Source organism: Nelumbo nucifera, chromosome 2 (assembly GCF_055504915.1).
Source record: "Nelumbo nucifera cultivar China Antique chromosome 2, China Antique-T2T, whole genome shotgun sequence".
Taxonomy (NCBI): Eukaryota; Viridiplantae; Streptophyta; class Magnoliopsida; order Proteales; family Nelumbonaceae; genus Nelumbo; species Nelumbo nucifera.
In genome coordinates, this window is record NC_142650.1 from 61,031,873 (window position 1) to 61,053,854 (window position 21,982).

The 21,982-nt window shown below is 38.5% G+C and overlaps 2 protein-coding genes across 2 annotated transcripts; both read left to right on the plus strand.

The window, feature by feature from the left end:
- The first annotated feature begins 6,554 nt into the window (after positions 1-6,554).
- LOC104586929 (growth-regulating factor 3-like) lies at positions 6,555-10,189 on the plus strand. The gene is made up of 4 exons (XM_010244333.3): positions 6,555-7,101; positions 7,269-7,457; positions 8,127-8,460; positions 9,539-10,189. Exons 1-4 carry the CDS (start codon positions 6,906-6,908, stop codon positions 9,990-9,992), a joined length of 1,173 nt encoding a protein of 390 aa, XP_010242635.1. The 5' UTR covers positions 6,555-6,905; the 3' UTR covers positions 9,993-10,189.
- Positions 10,190-17,233: 7,044 nt separating this feature from the next.
- On the plus strand, positions 17,234-21,532 carry LOC104586928 (Pentatricopeptide repeat (PPR) superfamily protein). Its single transcript, XM_010244332.3, has one exon. The coding sequence runs from the start codon at positions 17,639-17,641 to the stop codon at positions 20,654-20,656; it is 3,018 nt and encodes a 1,005-aa protein (XP_010242634.1). The 5' UTR covers positions 17,234-17,638; the 3' UTR covers positions 20,657-21,532.
- The last annotated feature ends 450 nt before the right edge of the window (positions 21,533-21,982 follow it).

Below are 21,982 nucleotides of genomic sequence, written 5' to 3' on the forward strand. Positions count from 1 at the left end.
GGCTGAAGTGAAAGGACCACAGCTTGGAGTCTGGACTCAGATATTCAGTTGTTATTCTGTGTCCCGGGGGGAGTTGAAAATAGTGATAACGCCGGTAAACGACCAAGTAGCAGACCTGTCACAGTTCTTTTTGTAGTTTATTAAACGCAGTGGGTGGCGTAGGGGGAATTCCGCGTGGACCCCTTGGATAGGGGAGTCATTGAATGATGGTTCCTGATGTTTTGGGCAACTCAGGCTTTTGTTAGGGTAGGAGGGAGTGACACTGGTCACCCACTTTGCAACACTGATCTGTCTTTTAAAAATCACACTCAGGCTCCCAGAGACTCGAAAAACAAAGAGGGTGGGCATCCAGAGAGAGTAGTCACATCACAACGCAAAACGGTAGTTAGGTGCCATTGCTATTTAAGAGGAGGAGTAGGGCCGTAGGGGTCTCGTAGGGGAGAGAGCCAGCCGCAGTGGGGGAGGGGAAAGGGAGTGGCGGAGGCATCAAAAACAGGACTCCGGCATGCCCCACCACCTCCGTAGCTCTGACACTTCTCAGATGTCTGTCCCTTTGTTTCTCAAGTTCGTTGATTGCTCCCCGTTTAATTACTCAATTGCCCTTCTCCCTTCTCTCTCTTTAATTACCCAACTCCAAAACTATTGTTAAAACTTTTTAAAACCATCATTTTAATTTCTCTCTAACAATGGAGTCCATATTTGCTGATATAAAATATAATAGATATTCTTGACGTGTGGCTGGATGAATTTGATTAACAATGTGTTGTAATAGCGGTGTTTCGTTTTATTGCGTTTTTTCAAAAACTGAGATACGCAATGGTATATACCAAAAATGGGTGGTGCTGTTTGGGTTTACTGTCATTTTCTAACAAAAAGTCACATCAGCTACCACACTTGAAAACATTTTTACGAAAAAAATATATCAAAATGACTTTTTCTCAAATTGGGCCAATTTTTGAGAAAATGGTGATGCATTTTTTTAGAGCTTTATAGTTCAGCCCAAGGTTAAAAGTATCAATAGATATATCAGTCTGTATAAGTGCTTTTTTTTTGTGTGTTTTTTTCTATTTTTTTCGAATCTGGTTTAAAAGGATTAATTTAAGACCCGATTATCCTCTGAACCACGATCTGACCCAAAACACTTCTTGTAGGGGTGTATCGGAAAGACTACAATACAATACTTATTGGCCCATACATAACGATATTTTGAACCTTGATTCAATCCACCTCAAAATTGAGAAATTATTTTCCCAACTAAATTTATGATCACTCCACCTATAAACACCATCCATTTTGACGTGGAGTGGATCGTAAAAACCCCTTTTTTATCATGTTTTTTAGAAAGTTTTCAACCAAGTAACACATACTGATGCATTTTTTGCTGTTTTTTAGAAAATATGATGTGACGCAATTTACCAAGAAAACAGTAATGAAAACAAAAACACCACCATATTTTAACTTTAACAAAAGAAGAAATTTCCATTTTTTTCATTATGCATTTGTTTTCGGTGTAAACTTCATCAATATAAAAATACATCAATAGAGTTCAATGTTAATGGGTTTAAATTTTCAATGAATCATTGGAACTTTTTTAAAGTGATAATCAATACATCAATTATTGATATAAAACTCAACCGATGGAAAAGTTCATATTGATTTTTGATGTAAACCTTACAGCAAAAACAAATGCGTAAAAATATAGATCAAGAATAGAGTTTTACGCCAATTCGTATTTACATTGAAAACAAACGTGAATAAACGCAAAGCGACTATAGACTTTTACGTTAATTTGCATTTACACCGCAATCAAACACAGCCTTACTTCAAATTTAATTTTCAATTTTTCTACATTTCTTTTGATTTTTTTATTCTTTTCTTGATTTACATTACTATATATGATTTTGTTGGTTGCTATATTTTTTACTAGGCATGAGTGAGCAGTGATGTAAATTACAAAGAAATGCGTGCCCATCACAGTAAATTGGCTATCTAATAATAAATACGTAAGGAACTATTTAAATATAAAAAATAGTTAAGGAATATCTCGATATGTACAAAAAAATAATGGAGGTGGGGATTGCCGGATTGGATCAAACATATCGGAAAGGGGAAAGGTTCTTAACGTAAATAAGTTAGGGAAGAAGGGTATCTTTGTCAGTGGAACTTTCCTATAATTGAATGCAGAGAGAGAGATGGCCGTACTTGGCGCCCTGTGGATTTCACGATTTCAATGCTCCGTTGGCCCCGTTTCTCTCGTAACGCCTGTACTAGCCATTAGCCATGTTTCAACGGCTCGGCTCGGCTTGGCTGCGCTCAACACGGCTTGGCTGACTTCTTTAGCCGCGTAACCTCTCTCTCTCTCTCTCGTATGCAGCATCCAGCATGTACTGATTAGAGCTCTCAATTTTATGCGGGTAGGGGAGGGGACGTTTCGTGCAAGTTGAAGTTGGACCATAGTCGGGCCGGCTGAATCCTAGTTTCAAATAATACGGATAATTTAGAGTCCAATTGAAACCTGGGCCCATAAAGGTCAGGCCGGCCCACTTTGAATTCAAAAATATACTACCTAAATAAAACATATATTGTAGAAAATAGAAATGGGGTTTCAGGTTTTCATTTCACACAGTTTCTTTATGGGCTGAGATGCACATCCATTTCATTTAATGGGCATCTCTAAATTAACTCATTCTTTGAGTACTTGCATCCACAAGTTTATAATTTCAGCGACAAATCATGGCTCTAGGGATATTGCATGCATACAATAAATTTGTGATTCATCAAAGTCAAAAATCTGCTGTGTTCAATCTTCAAAGGATCAACCTCTGCCAATAAGTACTTAACTTTAAAACTAACTTTAACTATTTCCTTGTTTCAAATGGAGTTGTTTGGAAATTTCTCACTTTGAAATATTTTAGATACTCTTTTCTCCCTTTTTAGAATGAAAACATTTTGTTTTAAATCCCTTTCACCAATGTTTTAAAAGCCAATCCGAAAATCGAATTGGTTTCCGTTCAGTGGTTCGACAATCTAATTTGAATGGATCAACTCATGACATTATTAAATATTTAAAAAATAAAAATTAATTATAAAATAAATTTAACCCCCCAAAAATGTTGTTTAGGTCGAACGGTTTAGCAGTTCAATGATCAGGATCAATAGTTCATTGACTGATTCAATGGCTTTCTAAGAAAATCCAAGCCAGGTGCTAAATAGAACCAGATTGGTGACCACTTCCTATATTGAGTGGTTCAACTGCCCTGATCAACAACGGCTTTAAATCCATTCCTTTTGCATCAATTATAGCTTGCATGGCCTGTCCTATTTTTATTTCAAAATTTTGAAAATATTTATTTCAGCTAAAAAAAAAGTTTTAGGAATAAAAGTATAGGCAAATGCCTCAAGCCCTCAACCCTTTTGTAGGTCTTGAAAAACAATATTTGATTGAGTTCTTGGAGTAAATCTCTCCTTTGAACCTAAAGGCTTGATGTCAAAGTGATGGTATGCAACAAGATTTAATATTGGTCATGTACTCATGCTATGCTTGTTTGATAGAAAATAAGAGTGAAACATAAAAGTTGAGGGGACTCATTTTCTAGCAAGCCAAACACAGCCTCAAGGAATGTTAGTAGAGTTGGTTAATTCTATAAGATTATAACCCCCTACACCTATCTGGATGGGTTTATGCTTCTAATTAGGTCTAAGGTTATGAAGATTATTATGTTCACAATCCTTTATATTGTATTTCCATGAATATTTTTAAGTGCACTTTTTTTTTATAAATTTCAACTGTTTCCACTTGTTGTTATTCTTTTCTCTTGATTCCTTAAGCCTCAGTATTCTAAGTCCCAATATGTTCCTAGTTTGCAATGAAAATCGTTTCATATAATAATAAAGTAGGGGTAATTCATTTCATGGATTTGTTAACTCTATCTCCAAAAAAGCTGCAAATAATTTTATCAAGGCAAATCTCAGGACAAACTCAAAACTAGACGACTTCCTTGGCAAAGTCCACATGCTAGGTTAATTTCAAATTCAAAATTTAATGAGTTGATGGTATGCTACACAATTTGATAAATGAGAGGATCGATATTCATCCCTTTTGTTCGGATAGCATAGGCTTTTTAATCAAAACCCACCCATAAATTTTGATAAATAACACCTGATTGGGTACAATGTTTATGATTCCAATTGATTGGTGAGAATTTTTCCGATATCATATCTTTTTGATATCATAGTCGAACCCTTGATTAATGTAAAAAAGGATAGACCATCTATAAATAGATAGCATGCCATAAACTCCATAAGGCTACGTTTGGTTCGAAAGAAAAATAGGGAAAGGAAGAGAAAGATAGGGAAACCTTTACAAACCTTGTATGAGTTTCCCTATCTTTCCCTACTTTTTCCTTCAAACCAAACATAGCCTAATGGATCAATGGGTAGAAAGGGGGAAACCACCCTCGGACGTTGCTTTGTTTATGTTTCGAAAATCAATAGACGTACACATGTACCTTTGCATCTTCTTTAGAATCGGGAAGAGATTATTAGCTAGCCACTTGGGATTATGCGAGATAAAATATGGGTTTTATATCTTCTATATGATCTCCTCTTCAATCTGATAAGTTGGATTGTATTATCTTTTTCATTCCATTGACATCTTCCATTCATAGACCCATGGCATTCTATGAATAAGCATGTTTCTACTTACCCTAAAATATCCTTGTAGATCAGCCAAAGATGGGTTCAGATCTGTTACCCATTAGCTGTTTCCATCCCCTACCCATGAAATGTTATAGCTGCACATTGAGAATATCTCTCTTGTCATTCATGGGAGATGTTCCCAATACACGGCAGTGGTGTTCAGTGGGTAGGGATGTGAGAATAGTTTATGGGTAACAGATTGAGAGTTGGCCAAGACACCCTTATATGCCCAAATGAGTTTAAATAGGCACAAACTCAATTTATCATGAAAAAAAAGAAAATTTTAAGTTAACTCCACCTATCTACCAAAACTGATATGTGAATTATAAAACAGTTCTGATTCAATGATGAAAACTTCCAAAACACTCTATATTCTCCTTATATATAGTTTGCAACTGCTTCACTTAATTGACCTTCCATCAAGAACTGTTTGTATTATTGTTTTGGAATGATAAAGTGACTTGTTAAAACAAGTAGAAAATGTGAAAGTACATAGGCCCAAGGTTTTTTTTAATTTCAAAAATACCCCTATCAGTTCTCATATATTAATCACTTTTTAGAAACAAAAACTAAGGGCAAAATCACTATTTTGTTTTCTATTTTTTGCTTAATTTGGTCAAACAGATGCTAGGGTAAAAAAAGTCATTTTTACTCCTATCTAAGAAAAACAATGATAAGTAAAATGGTTGCAAACTAAAGGGTAAGTTTTAGTAAACATGGGAAACTATATGGGATGTCCATGTAAATGACCAAAACAAACTAACTGCAATCCATATTTGGCTCCAATTGTTTATGCACTTGATTATTTGCCAAAAGAAAACAATTCAATTTGGATGATGTGCTCTACAAGTGTCAAGTGTTTAAGAAAATAACAACAAATGCACATTTTGTAATGGAAGGTTGTCAATTACTATCCAAATTTGAGGTTACAGTCATGCAAAGGCCCTTAGGTTGATTTGGAATATGGTTCCACCATAGGAAAAAGAAGGGGGAATTGCTTCTGGTTCATGCTAATAAAACTATCATCAAAATTAGCAAGAACAAAAAAGAAGAAAAAAAGTGTAGCAATAAACCATTTCAAAATGCTAACTTGCTTAGTTGGTAAAGTTTGTGACCAAAGATATCTAAAATAGAAAACCATCATCACCACAAATTTTAGTTTGCAAACTACTTGATCAATGGTCATACATCCCCAAACCCAAAGAAAAGGAGGAAAAAAAGAAAGGATAAAGATTTGGTTTGATAAAATATAAGAGGGGTTCGATTATTGATGCCGGACAGACATGAAACCGGACAAACTTGTAACCAATCAGGTGGGTTTTCATAAAAAATTCATGCGATTTTGATTGTTTTTTTTATGAATTTTAGAGTTGAGGGAAATTTTCTAATAAATTTTATGAAATTCCTTAAAAACTTTTCCTCACCTGTTTTGTTTTTCTATTATTTTTATGTGAAACCAAACACAGACCAACCAAGGTAAGATAAATACTCATAATTGTTGAACATTCATGCAAGACAACCCTAATATTCTCAGACACGCACTCATCCTCAGCTATTCTATTCGCGTCTGTTTTTTAATCAATATCTACTCGAGCACAGCCACCAGCTCAGTTATGTAAATGAGTCCATATTCGAAATGGGTCTTCTGGGGACAATTCCTAAGTCCTAACTATTGGGGCCCATCAGAAAGGATATTATTATCCGAGCTCTTGGGCCAGAAAGCCGAAAAAGCTAGTGGCTCCGATGCCTGAGAGCCACAAAGCCCACAAGCCGTGTAAATGCACTGTAGCAACGAGCCAACAACCTCTATAGACTGTAGTTTATATATTTCATCATTTCCGAAACAAAAGTAGGGGAGAGATTGAAGTCCTCTGTCTGGGTTTTGTTTTCAAGTATTTTTAAGTCTTTCTTTTCTCTCTACTGTCTTGTCTGACTGTCTTTTTCTCATGTAACCCAGGCTTCTCCACTGGCCAAAAACAAATACTTAAGCAGTCTTTCATATCAGCCCCTATCTCTCTCTCTCTATTGCAAAGATATATAGAGTTCACAGGAAGTTTCGGTCTTCGGAAGAGTCTTTACAAAACTTCCCCCACAAACACTCACCTTACACAGCGATCAATCCTAGACACTATTAAACCCACCCACCCAGGCCAAGCGAAACAAGACCCTTCTCTCTCTCTCTCTCTCTCTCTCTCTCTCTGTCCTCCATGGACTACCATCTGAAGCAATGGAGAAATCTGCATGAGTCAGAAGAACCCCCTTCTGCGAAGATACCAAGGCTCCTCCTTGAACCGCATCAGCAACCTTCTGGGTCTGCTCTCCCGTTGTTTGTACCTGAACCTAACAGTAGGATCAGCAACCTGTCAGCATTCCCAGATTCAACGACTACTACCAGATTTCCAAGTGAGTTATTTTTTTTTTCTCTTGCCGTCCTTTCTTTCTTCTCTCCACCTCCTGTAGTGACAGGAAATTTTATTCCGCATATGGAAAGGCTATGTGTTGTTTCCAGACTCGCTCCTTTTGTTCTTTATTTTCTTTGATGGTTTCTCTTTTTATCTGCATTTGCTTAGGGATGGGAGGTTATTTCAGCTTGGCGCAGTGGCAGGAACTTGAACTTCAGGCCTTGATTTTCAAATATATGTTGGCTGGCGCTGCTGTTCCTGCTGAGCTACTTCAGCCCATAAAGAAGAGTCTCCTCGGTAGTTCTGCATGCTATCTTCAATACCCATATCAGCAGTATCAGCACTATCAAACAGCAAGTAAGTTTCAGTTTTTATTTTCATTGTTCGACCTTTCTTTACATCCCAAGATGTTATTTTGCTTTTCTGTCTAGCATTTCGTGTTTTTTATTTTTTTTTGCTTTCGTCTTTTATTTGTTGTTCTCATTTATCAACTTATCTCTCTCTTTTTGATTGATTTGGTATTTAGTTTAGTTTTCCTTCTTGTTTTTGTCTTTCTTGTTGTTGCAGTGGTCATTGTCATTTTCTCCTCTGAAATAAGCTCTCTCTCTTTTCCATAGAAGTTGTTTTATGGGCATACTTCTCTCACATCAGATTCTAGATGCAGTTAAACTACCTCTATGGCCTATTCTGTTGACCTTCTAATGGTGATTTTATCCTGATTAGCTCTTGATGTTTTATTTAAGTTCGTTTCTTGTCCGTAGCTTCTTCGTTCGATCGTTTTGTGTTACTGGTCTCTCTGTAGGCTCCTTTTCTGTGGTGTGATCCTGCTCCTTTCATGTATTGGGTGTAAAAATTTGCAGACTTTTCTAACATAAGAAGGCACAATCTGAAATGGGTTTTTTCTTAAACTTTTATAGATTGATTGTATTCTGGAGGCTGGTGACTTTTGTGTTAACTTTATTGGTTTTATTGGTTTTATTGATCTGTTTGCTGATGCAACCGTGGGGTTTCGGCATGTTGGCGCAGTGTTACAGTCTGGGTACTGGGGAAGAAGTGTTGTGGACTCGGAGCCTGGCAGATGTCGGAGAACCGATGGAAAGAAATGGAGGTGCTCAAGAGATGTGGTGGCTGGCCACAAGTACTGCGAGCGCCACATGCACCGAGGCCGAAACCGTTCAAGAAAGCCTGTGGAAATCCCCACACCTGCCACTGCCACAGGTGGTGGATTGAACGATACAAACACGAACCCTGTTGCTGCTTCGCCCTTGACAGCTGCGGTGACCGGTGGTGGGACCCATTTCGCCCTTGCAGGGTCATCCCCTTCGATCAATCTCTTTCAACAACTCAATCAAAGCCAGAGGTATTCTTTAATTTCTTATTTCATCTCTGTTCCAACGGTAGTAATCTTGCTTCTTGTGGGTTTGAAACTTACAAAATTCAGACACCCATGACCCATCATTTGATTTCATCCATGTTTTAACTTGAATCACCATGGATAAAACTATAAAAGGGTTCGACTTTTGTTGGGAAGCGAAGGAACAACTAGGTTTAGTTATTCACTTTGGTTTACGGATTGGAATGTATGTCTAGAATCTGGTGTGAAGCTACATTTGGATCCAGTAAATTTTTTTTTCTTTTCTTTTGGGTGTTGGGGAGGGGGGGGGGGGTGTTGTCAAATGGCAATGGAGTTACGGTTGATTGGATGAAAGCTCAGTACTCAGTTGAGCTGAGCTGACCCGAGTTGAGTTGAATTGAATTACTGTCTACTGAGGACAATGGTGGGTTTCCTCTCCTATGAGACCCAGTTGCTGTTAATCCGATTTTTTATTCATTCCATTCAAAAGTAGTGACTCGGCTACAGTTTGTATTATCTTTAAAGACCCAGCTGTAAGTATAAATAGTGGACCCTTGACAAGTACATGTACGAACCAGGTTCACTGTGTAGGAGCGGCCATAGCTTATTAGCTTGGTGGGTTCTAGCTCTAGCAGGTGAGATATCCACCAGCCCCAAGGTTGAGTCTAATCATGGAATCTTCCAGCCTTCCTTTATCTAGATCTTTTGGCTCAGCGGTTCCTGATGTTCCAAGAAGAATGCGAGAGACATTGGATGCTTAGAATCATCTGTGACTAGGTTGATTTGGCCCACCTGGGTTTCCTTGGGTGGGGGCCAGTCGGCCAGCTGAATGGTTTGGTCGGCCTGGCGTGCTGCACACAGCAGCGGATACCTTGGGCATCTGTAATGCCTTCATGTCAAATTTGAATGAGCAACTGAGAAACTACCCCGGCCCTTCTTTTCCTAAAGCCAGGAACTGCTCTATGGTCTGTAATTGTACTACTTACTGCTTTTTGCTTTTGATGAAAATCTAGGAAAATGGCTTCTTTTTTATCATTTCAAACGTTTATGATTTGTAATCATGTTCTTTTGGTGCTGTGTTTAGATCCTCAGAAGGTGGTATAGTTGGGACTGGAGGTAGGGGTCTGCTGGAAACCCACCAAGACAAGGTTTCTGCAGAGGGGAGAGCAGACGGCAGGATCCTCCGGCATTTCTTTGATGACTGGCCAAGATCACAACCAGAACCAAACAGTGTTGGCTGCAATACCAGTCCAACAACTTCCACCACCTGCCTTTCCATCTCGATTCCGGGGAATGCATCGTCGGACTTCTCTTTGAAACTGTCGACGGGCAATGGGGACGAGCCGGGTTCTCGCAGCGACGGAGGGGACCGGCATCAGATGAACTGGGCATCAGGGTGGGGGACACACCCAGTTGCCTCAATGGGTGGTCCACTGGCTGAGGCACTGCGATCATCAACCTCAAATTCTTCGCCAACAAGCGTCCTGCATGAGCTGCCAAGGGCCTCCGCATCTGAGACAAGTAGTGTTAGCACCTGAATTTAATTCCATTCTTGTATCAAGTTAAACCCCAAGAACCCTTGTGTTCTTTCTCCTGTTTTCATGCTCTGATTTCATGTTTGTTGGTAAGCACTCTGTTGATACTGGGTTTTCTCTTCAGTTTTCACCCTGCTTCACTGGCTTGTAAAAATTGCTTCCATTTGTTTATTTTGATCTTCCTAATTGGCTTGTGGAAAGCTAGAGGTTTTGGTTGATTCAATTGGGTTTCATTTTTTTATTGAAAAAATGTTGGGTTTGGGATTGGGGAGAAGTTTTGTTGCTTTGAAGGAAGCCATGAAGGAGATTGTTAGGCTGCAACATGGACATATCCATTAAAGGGCCCATCTGATGTCAGAGCCCTAATTGACCCTCTATTCTTGGCCATGGTCTCCTTTTCAGCTACGAGGCATGAAGGAAAGCAAATTACTCAATTACCCAGTTGAATTATCCTGGTTCCGGGAATTGGCAAAGTAAGAAGAGAACATCATTCCGATGGATTTATAGGCCCACACCTTTTAATTTTAACTAGGGACCATTTGTTTTGTGTCGCTTTCCAAACAGCCCCCAGTTTCAGTTTGTATCACGAGTATGGGACTGTAGTCGTACCACCCAAGCAATTGGACCATATGTCATCTCCACTCTGTTATACTTCTTTTATTTATTTCTTCAGACTTTTACGGTTCTTTTTTCTCATATTTATCTTCTCTCATCTTTTTTTTTTTGGGTATTTTGTCTTTCCAGTAAAAATCTTCATACAAGATCAATGTCTTGTTTGGACGCAAGTATTGATATGTAGGGGTGTCAATTGGACTGGATTTGGTCCAATCCGATCCAGTCCAATGTAAGTCTATTATAATTGGATCAGGTCCAATCCAATCCAATGAATATTTTGGACTGGTCCAATTCAATGTCTGGATCATCCAATCTGTTCAAATTCGTTTTGATTTAGATTGATTTTAACACAAACCCGGTCCATTGACACTTGTATTCTTATCTTATATCAATGGACCGGATATTGGCTTTAATCCAATCCAATCCAATCCAATATAAATTTATTATGGACAGACCAGGTCCAATTCAATCTAATAAATATTATGGACCGGATTGGCCCAATTCATTATGTCTTGTTGGTCCATCCAATCCATTCAAATTGATTTTGGATTGAATAGGGTCCAATCCAAAACCGGTCCATTGACACCCTTATTAGTATGTATCAGTGTATATTGTACGATATATATTGGTCTTAACTCATAACACTGATACATCAAATACAGGGATTAGGATAGGGTGCAACTTTGGATTTGGATTGGGGTTTTGTCAAAATTTAAATGAACCTGGCCCAAAGGACCAAGTCCAAAGCATTGTTAAATGAATAAATGTAGGATGCTTTGAACTTGGTTGAGTAAACATCAACCTCACAGCACGTTGCTGTTGTGCATTGGAAATATCTTCTCATAAATGATAATATACAAATACGGGAGATGTTCCCAATGTGCAACTTCAAGTGCTGTTTGGTGTGAGCAGACCCGGTCTCTATACAAATACAATGAGCTTCTTGAAATTTGAAAACTGAAATTCTCATTGAGAAGGTTACTTTGGGTTCATTACAAAATCTAGATTTTACAACTTTGACTGAGACTCCAAGTTTCTGAGATTCTCAGAGATTACTTTGGGATCATTACAAAATCTAGATTTTACAACTTTGACCGAGACTCCAAGTTTTCTGAAATAGTAAACTCGCTAAGAATGGTAAATTTCACCCAAATGAGCCGAATAACTTCAAATCCTAATTCAACCTTTTTCAACACTCGTTAAAAATGGTAAATTTTCAAAAATGACCAACTTCAAGTGCGTGAAAGTAAAATTTGAATTCATACCAATTCCTAAAATAGGAAGTCATTGGGGGGAGGGGGGGGTTGGTCACTAAGAAACTAGTTCCTATTGATTCGTAATTATAGGACTTATGGTAAAGTTATTTTTCTTGGTTATCACTTACATGGTTAAGTGAGATCCATCTCGTAAGTGGGTACGTAAATTCTCCATTTATGGGGAAAATTTACAAAACATAATAAGACAAGCTTATCCATTCTAACAATGACTTTTTTATGAATTCAGATTAGCTGAACGCTTTATCTGTCCATCAGATTGTGGAATCAATGATGAGGTTCTACGTCAGTAATAAATTCATGGATCCCACTGTATAACTTACCTAAGAATCAAAAGAACATGGGTAGGTAAACTTATCCATGTAAGTGTTTTGTATAAAACATTTACTTGAGGAGTCCGGCTTCAGTCAGTGGAAGTTCCGTTCACACATCATTCGTACATTGCAAGGATGCAGCATGTGTCCTTCCACACATGCAATGTCTAAATCCGTGCGAGAGGAGAGTAAATGGCGTTTAGCTCTCACAACCCCTTTTCATTCTCTCCCTCTCCTACTGGTGGCGACGAAGCGCATCACCGACAACAAACCATCAGGTATCGAATTTTTCCTTTTCTTTCTTTCCCAATTGTGACTGACAACTGTTAACACCTGGGAGCTTTTTTTTTCTCTCCAAAGTCATTTCATAATCGAGTAATTTTAGTTCTAAAGCTTATTTCATGCAACAAGAGCTTTGTTTTTTTTCTTTGATTTTGAAATTTTATCTTAATCAAAAGATGGAATTGTGAAAATATAACATTAGACATGAAGTACATAAATGTTGTATCTGGTAGTATAAATTCCATTAGGTAGGAGACAATGGTTGGTTGTCGATTGGATAGGGAGAGAGTGAATAGGGGTATTTAGTTTTGGAGAGAGTGATTTGGGAAAGAATCAATACCTGATGGTTTGTTGTTGATCACCAGTGTTAACAATCGCTAGTGATGTGCTTCGTCACCGCCGCTAGGAGAGGGAGAGAACGAACAACAGAGGTTCAGTGGTTTTGGAGAGAGAAAAGCGGGAAGGGAATTGATTTCAATCAAAAAATTATTAAAAATTTGGAATCTGAACTAAATACTTGGCTAAAGAGGGAGGAAATGATGTGGCTTCAAAAATCAAGGGTGAACTGGCTGCAATTTGAAGATAGAAATACTAAGTTCTTTCACTCAATTGCAAAAGGCAGGAGCAACAAGAATAAAATAATGCATCTAAAGAAAGATAATGGGGAATGGGCAACTTCGGAAGAGGAGGTAACGATAGAATTAGAACATCATTTCCAAAATTTGTTCAAATCCTCCAACCCAAGTTTCCAAGATGAGTTTCTTAATAGTGTTGTTCCTAAATTGAGTGAGCAGGATCGAGAAGCTTTAGAAAGTGACATAACAGATGAAGAGATATGGGAAGCTTTGTTTCAAGTGGCCCCAAGGAAAGCCCCTGGTCCGGATGGCTATCCAAACCTATTTTTTTTCAAAAATTCTAGGGGATAGTAGGAGATGATGTGATTAGATCTGTCAAGAATTTCTTTGTAACTGGAAATCTGCTAAGGGAATTCAATGAAACTTACATAACTCTGATTCCAAAATAAAAGAATCTTGAAGAGGCATCCCATTATAGACCCATAAGCCTCTGCAACTCAGTGTACAAGATCATTGCAAAAGTCTTGGTTAATAGAGTCAAACCTCTTTTAGGTCTTCTGATTAGTAAGAACCAAAGTGCCTTCACTCCAGGTAGATACATCCAGGACAATATTCTAGTAGCATAAGAGGTAATTAATTTCATGAGAAAAACTAGAGGTAGAACTCCTTGGATGGCTCTCAAGCTTCATATGAGTAAGGCCTATGACAGGGTGAAGTGGAGTTTCCTTGAAAAAACAATGCAGAAGATGGGCTTTGGAGAAAAGTGGGTCAATTGGGTTATGAAATGTGTAACCATAGTCTCATACAGAGTTATGGTAAATGGAAACCCTAGTAGTAAATTCTATCCGGAAAGAGGGCTTAGACAGGGAGATCCCCTGTCTCCATATCTGTTCTTATTTTGCTCAGAAACTTTGTCTACTAAACTCATAGAGCTTGCTTCCCAAAAGAAGATTTATGGTATTTCAATCATCAGAAATTGTCCAACTATCTCTCACATATTTTTTGCAGATGACAGTTACATATTTTCTAAAGCAGAGTTGGGGGATGGGCAATGTATTTTGGATGCTCTCAAAACCTATGAGGGGGCCTCCTAGCAGTAGGTAAGCTTTTCAAAATCTGAGATTTTTTTAGTAGAAATTGACACAATAAACTCCAAAAAATGATGGCCAGATTTCTTAAAATGAGGAAAGTAGAATCCCCTTCTATCTACTTGGGTCTACCTACAAAAAATGGTAAATAAAAAAAAAGCCCTTTTCAATTTCCTAATTGAAAGAGTCGGAAAGTTATTGCCCAAGTGGCATGAATCTGTACTCTCTCAAGCTAGGAAAGAAACTCTACTAAAGGCTATAGCTAATGCCATTCCAAATTATACCATGTCTTGCTTTTTGCTCCCCAAAGATGTTTGCAATGAACTGAGAAGAATACAAACCAGATTCTAGTGGGGTGGTTCTAAAGAACATAGGAAAACCCACTGGGTAAGTTGGGAAGTTCTCAACAAAAATAAGTTTGCAGGAGGGTTAGGGTTCAGAGATTCGCATAAATTTAACCATACTCTCCTAGCAAAACAAGCTTGGAGGATTTGTATTGATGAAGACAATCTTTGGGTGAAGATTATCAAGGCTAGATATCTGAAAGGAAAAAGTTTTCTAACTGATAAGCTTCCAACTAAGGGCTCTTGGGGGTGGCAGAGTATGTTAGCAGTAAGAGAGGTCCTTCAAAAAGGGGCCTGTTGGGCAATTAACTCAGGAACCAAAGTTAATATATATAATATATATCTAAGTTGGTTCGGGTTGGATCGGACCGGGTTGATCGGTTTGGGTCTTGTTATGAACAGCCCTTGATGAAATCATAACCTTTGATGTCCTTGAATTAGATGAAGTGATGTGAAAATGATGTTGTAGCAAAAATGACAGGGTTACAACGAATTTAGATTACCTGAACGCTTTGGCTGTTAAGTGGGCTGTGGAACAAATGATGAGGTTCCATGCCATTAATAAATTCATGGGCCCCACTATAAAAGATGTGGGTCCTATGTATTTATTATTGGCGTGGAACCTTATCATTGGTTCCATAGCCCGCTAAACAACCAAAGCGTTTAGATAAATCTTTCTCGCCTACAACACCTCTTGGATAAGATGATTTGTAAATGCCAAATGATGAAGTGGGTCACATCTACCACCAGTAATCTCCAAAATAGAAGACTAACAGTCAGCAACAATACAATAGAAGGTAGGTCTTAGGCATAATGGGGCTGCTAATATAGTAATATTATTGGCTTTTCAACGTATAAATGTCACCACATCAGCACCACATAAGCATTTTGAGTTCTGAGTTGAATGGTCAATTTTTTGTTTGGCTGAACTGTTTTGAGTTAAAGTAGTCGTAAAACATTTTGCATGGAAATCCATGTGAAGGGGTGTTTCAAGAAACATGGAATTTTCTGAGAAGCAAAGTCTCAGACATCCTGACTAGTGAATGATTTACCACTGTCCACTGACATGGAGTAAAAATACATTCTTCACAAAAATTGGATTAAGTACAAACATTAGTGTTTGTATTTCAATCAATATCATTGGGCCAAAAATCAACTTCTACACAAGCTTCTGACCCTCTAAAATTGTATTTAGATTCGTGTAGAAAAAAGTCTTCTGCTTTTTCCCCCAAGTAGTTCTACCGATAATGTTAAACTAGTTTAGAGGGATCAGATTGGCTGGAGACAAAATCATACACAGCGGGCTGGGCAATTTATCATGAGTGAACATGCCAGTGCTTCATGCACATAAAGTGTAGGCCCCATGTTTTAGTTCAGATATGCTACCAACAAAACGCTCCCAATTAGTCCAAACAAGCGACTACAGCCACACATTGGAACCATCTTCCCATGAATGATAAGGGAGATATTTCCAATGTGCAGTTGTAGTGGCCTGTTGGGAGTGTTTTGTTGGTAGGAGATCCTTGCCCCTCATGTTAATGGAATACTGACATGTTCACTCGTGATAGGTTGCACAATTTACTGTGTATGATTTTGTCTTAGGACAATTCGGACTCTGGTTGAGAGCAAATGAAATTGATTTGTCTAGCAGAAAAAAAATAAAGGAAAAAACAGGTTTATAATACAATCATAAAAAATAGGACAGGTGGCAAATTATGGGGCCCAAAACCAGTCTCAAATTTTGAAAAATATATATGGTCTCTGACAATAGTTTTCACTGATTGACTAGAAATGAAGGCCTAGGATGGTGTTTGATAACTGCTCAAATAAGAGGTATAGCACAGACCCAGTTCAAAGTCCAAACAAAAGGTTACCCTGATTGATCTACCTAGGTTGGGTTCTGGTAACTTTTGCTGAGCTGTGGATCCAAATCAACTCTAATCTGGAATACAGAACAAAAGAATTTCAGGGGGCGTTATTTTTTCGGATTTTGAGAGGGGGGAAAGTTGGTCAAAGGGATTTTGGTTCCCATTGACCAAGAATCTCATGTTCTTTTTTCAGATTTATGTGGGGTTCAGGAAAAGTTTATTTTCCTGGGTATCACTTACCCGTAAGTGAAGTGATACCCATATTCTAGGTGGGTAAATAACTTTGCCACTTAGGCCCCATTCGCTTTTCAGTAAGTTATTTACCCGAGTAAATGCAATTACCTGGGTAAGTTTTTCCTGGGAAACACTTACCCAGGTAAGTGCATTTACCCATGTTCTTTTATTTCTTAGGTAAATAAGGTAATGACCATTTTAGTCATAAAAATATTCTATTATTAAAAGGGGCATTTTTGTCCCATTCAAGTGTTAGCTGCTTTCCTCTTAGATGGGAAAGTTATTTATCCACCTAAGAGATGGGTATCAGGTAAGTAATACCTAGGAAAATAAACTTTCCTTGATCCCCACATTAATCTAAAAAATGAACATGGGATTCTTGGTCAATGGGAACCAAAATCCCATTGACCAACATTCCCCCGTCCTAAAATCCAAAAAAAAAAAAAAACGCCCTCTTAGGGAAAAGTTGTCAACACTTGAATGGGACAAAAATGCCCTTATTAATAATGAATTTTTATGACTAAAATGGACATTGCCTTATTTACATGCAAAATAAAAGAACATGGGTAAATGCACTTACTCGTTACCGAAAAACAAACGGGGCCTCAGGGTTAACTTGGTTAGGCCCAGTCCACGCTACACTGCTTAATTCTCTCTAATGGCTTAGTTTGGAAAAATACATACAAAATACAAGGTTTTGCATGGGGAAAAATTTGCAACTTTGACTTCACCCTCAATTTATCAATGTTTGTAGTTTATTTCCACCCTGACCTTGTAAGAGTTGGGCTGGGCTATTCCATGGGCCGCAATGTTTTTTTAGATTGGAATTAGAGGGATTTTGGCCCATGAAGTGCTTTTCTTTTGGGCCACTCGAGTTTCGCTTGCCCTAAGGCACCTGACCTGACCCGCGCAAATTCTCTCGTTTGATTTAACTTAACGAACTTTCGGAAATCACAAGAACTATCAACCAACTTCTCGACGGTCGTTCAATCCTTCTGCGATTTCTTTCAACTTTGAAGAGTTGTACAGGAATCTTCTCAGATGTAGCTCCAATAATGATCAAGCATTCAAGTCGTCGAGCATTTCATTCCCTTGCCACAAAACCTACTGAATTTGCCCCGATATCCTCTGCTAAACCAGCAATTTGCCATAACTACTCTCGCCTCCTCCGTTCTTGCAAAGATTTGAAGTCTCTCCTACAACTCCATGCACATTTTCTGGTTTCAGGAGCGCAACTAGATGATATCACGCATACGCAACTTGTGAACTCATACTCGTTGTTTCGTAAGCCAGAATTGGCTCGCTTGGTTTTCGACTCTGCATCAAATCCCAGTGTTATTTTGTGGAACTCCATGATTAGAGCTTATACGAAAAGCAATCAGAACAGAGAATCTCTCGAACTGTACCACTATATGTTGAAACGCCTTATAAAACCAGACAAATATACCTTCACTTTTGTTCTAAAAGCTTGTACTGGAGATTCCAACTTGGAAGAGGGTGTTCTCGTTCACCGTGAGATAGCTAAGAGAGGTCTGGAGTCCGATGTGTTTGTTGGGACTGGTTTGATTGATATGTACTGCAAATTGGGTGACAGCAGAACTGCACAGGATGTGTTCGATCAGATACTTGAATTGGATGTTGTTGCATGGAATGCAATGATTGCCGGACTCTCTCAGAGTTCTAATCCTCAAGAAGCCTTGGTTTTTTTCCGGAAGATGCAATTGACGGGGTTGCAACCCAATTCAGTAAGCTTGCTGAACTTGTTCCCTGCTATCTCTCGGTTATCAGCTCTTTTGTTGTGCAGATCTGTTCATGGTTTTATAGTTAGGAGAGAGTTTCCATCTGTTGTTTCAAATGGGTTGATTGATTTGTACTCGAAGTGTGGCAATGTTGATATTGCTCACCAGGTTTTTGACCGTATGCAAGGCAGGGATGATGTTTCATGGGGAACGATGATGTCTGGTTATGCTCATAATAATTGTTTCATTGAGGTACTGGAGTTATTTGATTACTTGAAAAGAGGAAATTTAAAGCTGAATCAGGTATCAGCAGTGAGTGCGCTTTTGGCTGCAGCTGAGATAAAAGATTTAGAGAAAGGAGAAGAGATCCATGATTATGCAGTCCAAGAAGGGATTGATTCGGATATTTTGGTTGCTACACCCCTTATGACCATGTATGCAAAGTGTGGTGAACTAGAGAAGGCTAAAAACCTTTTTGATGGCATCTCCGGAAGGGATATAGTTACTTGGTCTGCAATGATGGCTTCTTTTGTCCAAACAGGACATCCCAAAGAAGCATTGTCTCTATTTCAAGAAATGCAGGAAGGAAATCTTCAACCAAATAGGGTAACTTTAGTGAGTATCCTTCCAGCTTGTGCAGAGCTGTCTGCTGTGAACTTGGGGAAAAGCATTCACTGCTATGCTATAAGAGCTAGTATTGACTTGGATGTTTCCATGGGAACAGCCCTAGTGGCCATGTATGCTAAGTGTGGATTCTTTACCCTGGCACATGTTGTCTTCAACGAGATGCCATATAAAGATGTAGTAACATGGAATGCTTTAATTAATGGGTATGCTCAAATTGGTGATGCACACCATGCATTGGAAATGTTCCATAAGATGCGCTTAGCAGGGCTTTCCCCAGACTCTGGAACCATGGTTGGAGTTCTTCCAGCTTGCGTTCTCTTGGATGCCCTAGATCAAGGCAAATGTATTCATGGGCAAATTATCAAGAGTGGGTTTGGGTCAGATCTCCATGTAAAAAATGCTCTCATTGATATGTATGCCAAGTGTGGAAGCCTTACCACAGCCAAATTCTTGTTTGGTGAAACTGAATTCACCAAAGATGTGATATCCTGGAATATAATGATTGTCGGGTACTTGCAAAATGGATATGCTAAGGAAGCTATATGTGCTTTCCACCAGATGAAATCAGAGAACTGCAAGCCCAATTTAGTAACAATAGTTAGTGTTCTCCCAGCATCAGCATACTTGGCAGCTTTGAGGGAAGGTATGGCTCTTCATGCCTACACAGTGAGGACAGGATGTGAATCTAACACACTCGTCGGGAATAGTCTCATTGATATGTATGCTAAATGTGGGCGGCTTGATCTTTCAGAGGATTTTTTTGATAGAATGAGCAACAAAGACACTGTGTCATGGAATGCAATGCTTGCAGGTTATGCTATACATGGACATGGAAACCATGCCATCACACTTTTCTCACAAATGAAAGAGAGCTGTGTTGAGGTTGATTCAGTATCATTTGTCTGCACCTTGTCTGCATGCAGACATGGAGGTTTAATAGAAGAAGGGAGGAAGATATTCAATTCCATGAGCTCCAGATTTAACATTCAACCAGAATTAGAACATTATGCTTGCATGGTGGATCTCTTAGGCCGTGCAGGACAATTAGATGAAGCTTGGAATTTTATCCAGAGAATGCCAATGGTACCAGATGCTGGGGTATGGGGGGCCTTGTTGGGTGCATGCAGAATGCACTCCAACGTGCATTTAGGAGAGGTGGCATTGAATAACCTTGTTAGGCTTGAGCCTCAAAATCCTGCTCATTATGTGGTGCTGTCCAATATTTATGCTCAGTCTAGCAGGTGGGCTGATGTGGGGGAGATGAGAACAAAGATGAACAGTAAGGGGTTGAAGAAAACTCCTGGATGTAGTTGGGTTGAAATCAAGGACACAGTCCATGCATTTAGAGTGGGTGATCAGACCCACCCACAATTAGAAAGCATGAATGAGATTTGGAATGGTTTACTTGATAAAATGGAAAAGATGGGGTATGTTCCAGATACGACTTGTGTGCTTCACAACGTGGAGGAAGAAGAGAAAGAATCATTCCTCTATAGTCATAGTGAAAGATTAGCCATAGCATTTGCTCTTCTTAATACAGGACCTGGCATGACTATCCAGATAGTTAAAAATCTCCGTGTTTGTCCAGATTGCCACACTACCACAAAGCTCATTTCCAAAATCACAGGCAGGAGGATAATTGTCAGGGATGGCAGTCGTTTTCATCACTTTGAGAATGGAGCTTGCTCATGCAAGGATTACTGGTGAAATTGAGAAAATGACATATACATTGATGAAAAAATTGAGAATCACATAAGTTGTTCTTAGAGTAATGCCTCCACAACTGAGAATCACTTAAATGTAGAAGAGGAAGACAAAGAATCATTCCTCTATGATCATGGTGAAATAATAGTCATGGCATTTTCTCTTCTTAATACAGAACCTGGCATGACCATCCAGATGGTTAAAAATCTGTGTTTGTAGATTGCCGAACTACTACAAAATTCATTCCAAAGTAACAGGCAGGAAGATAATTGTCAGGGGTGCCAGTCATTTCCATCACTTGGAGAATAGTACCTTCTCATGCAAGGATTAATGGTGAAATTGAGAAAATCACATATATGTTGATGAAAAAAATTGAGAATTGCATTAAGTTGTTCTTAGAGTTAGAGTGATGCCTCCACAACTGAATTAAATTCTAACATTGGAGATGCTGACTGAATTCAAGTTGAAGCTTTAAATTAACTGTGAGTACATTGCTTCTCTTCTAAATATCAAAGAGGAGACATGAACATGGCACATCTACGTTTGTCATCTTATTTATGATTGTCCACCCATGAAAGGGATGTACAGTGTATATATTCATGCATCTACTAGCCATGACACATGCTTCATCAGATTTTTCATATATATTGCTGTTGAATATGTTATGGGATTGGATCATCATATTGTTGGAATAATAGGCTGATAACAGTGAAGAATTCTATATTCAACTCTCAGGTGCTTTCACTAAGACACTGAGGATTTCTTTAAGTTTTCTGAAATTTATTTTCTTACTGATTTTTGTTGTTGACTACTATATTCATTTTTAAAGCTTATTTCATGAAAATTCAATTGTCTTTTACTTCTGTTTTTTTTTTTAAATCCCTGAAAAATATGGAATGGTATTGTTGCCTACATGGAATGTTTACTATTATGTGAAGGAGGCTTAGGAACTCTGTATTGTAAAGAGATGAAAACACTAACGATTGATTGCTTCTGTTTGGGATTCAATTCTCATGTTTATGTGCAAAGATTTTCATTTGTTGAAAGATCATGAAGTTAAACATAAGGGGAAAAAAAGGAAGAAAGGGAACATAAGTTAATTTCTTGCATCATGCAAATTTCCAGGCAAGAAATTGGAGATTGTTAGCTATTTCATTTGATTTCTTTTCTGTAGTTAACATATCTAACAATCTTAGGCTACTTAAACCCAGTTCAGGTCACTCTAATCCCTCGTCCCACTACAAGGATGCAAGCCAGAATGTGAGCTTTGAACAAATTCTGAGTCTGTTTTATGACTACTGTTATTTTTATTCCAAAATGCCATGGGTT

Coding starts and splice junctions, on each gene's coding strand:
- LOC104586929 (XM_010244333.3), top strand. CDS start 6,906: ATGGACTACCATCTGAAGCAATGGAGAAATCTGCATGAGTCAGAAGAA. Junction 7,102..7,268: donor GACTACTACCAGATTTCCAA/GTGAGTTATTTT, acceptor GCATTTGCTTAG/GGATGGGAGGTTATTTCAGC. Junction 7,458..8,126: donor TCAGCACTATCAAACAGCAA/GTAAGTTTCAGT, acceptor ATGTTGGCGCAG/TGTTACAGTCTGGGTACTGG.
- LOC104586928 (XM_010244332.3), top strand. CDS start 17,639: ATGATCAAGCATTCAAGTCGTCGAGCATTTCATTCCCTTGCCACAAAA.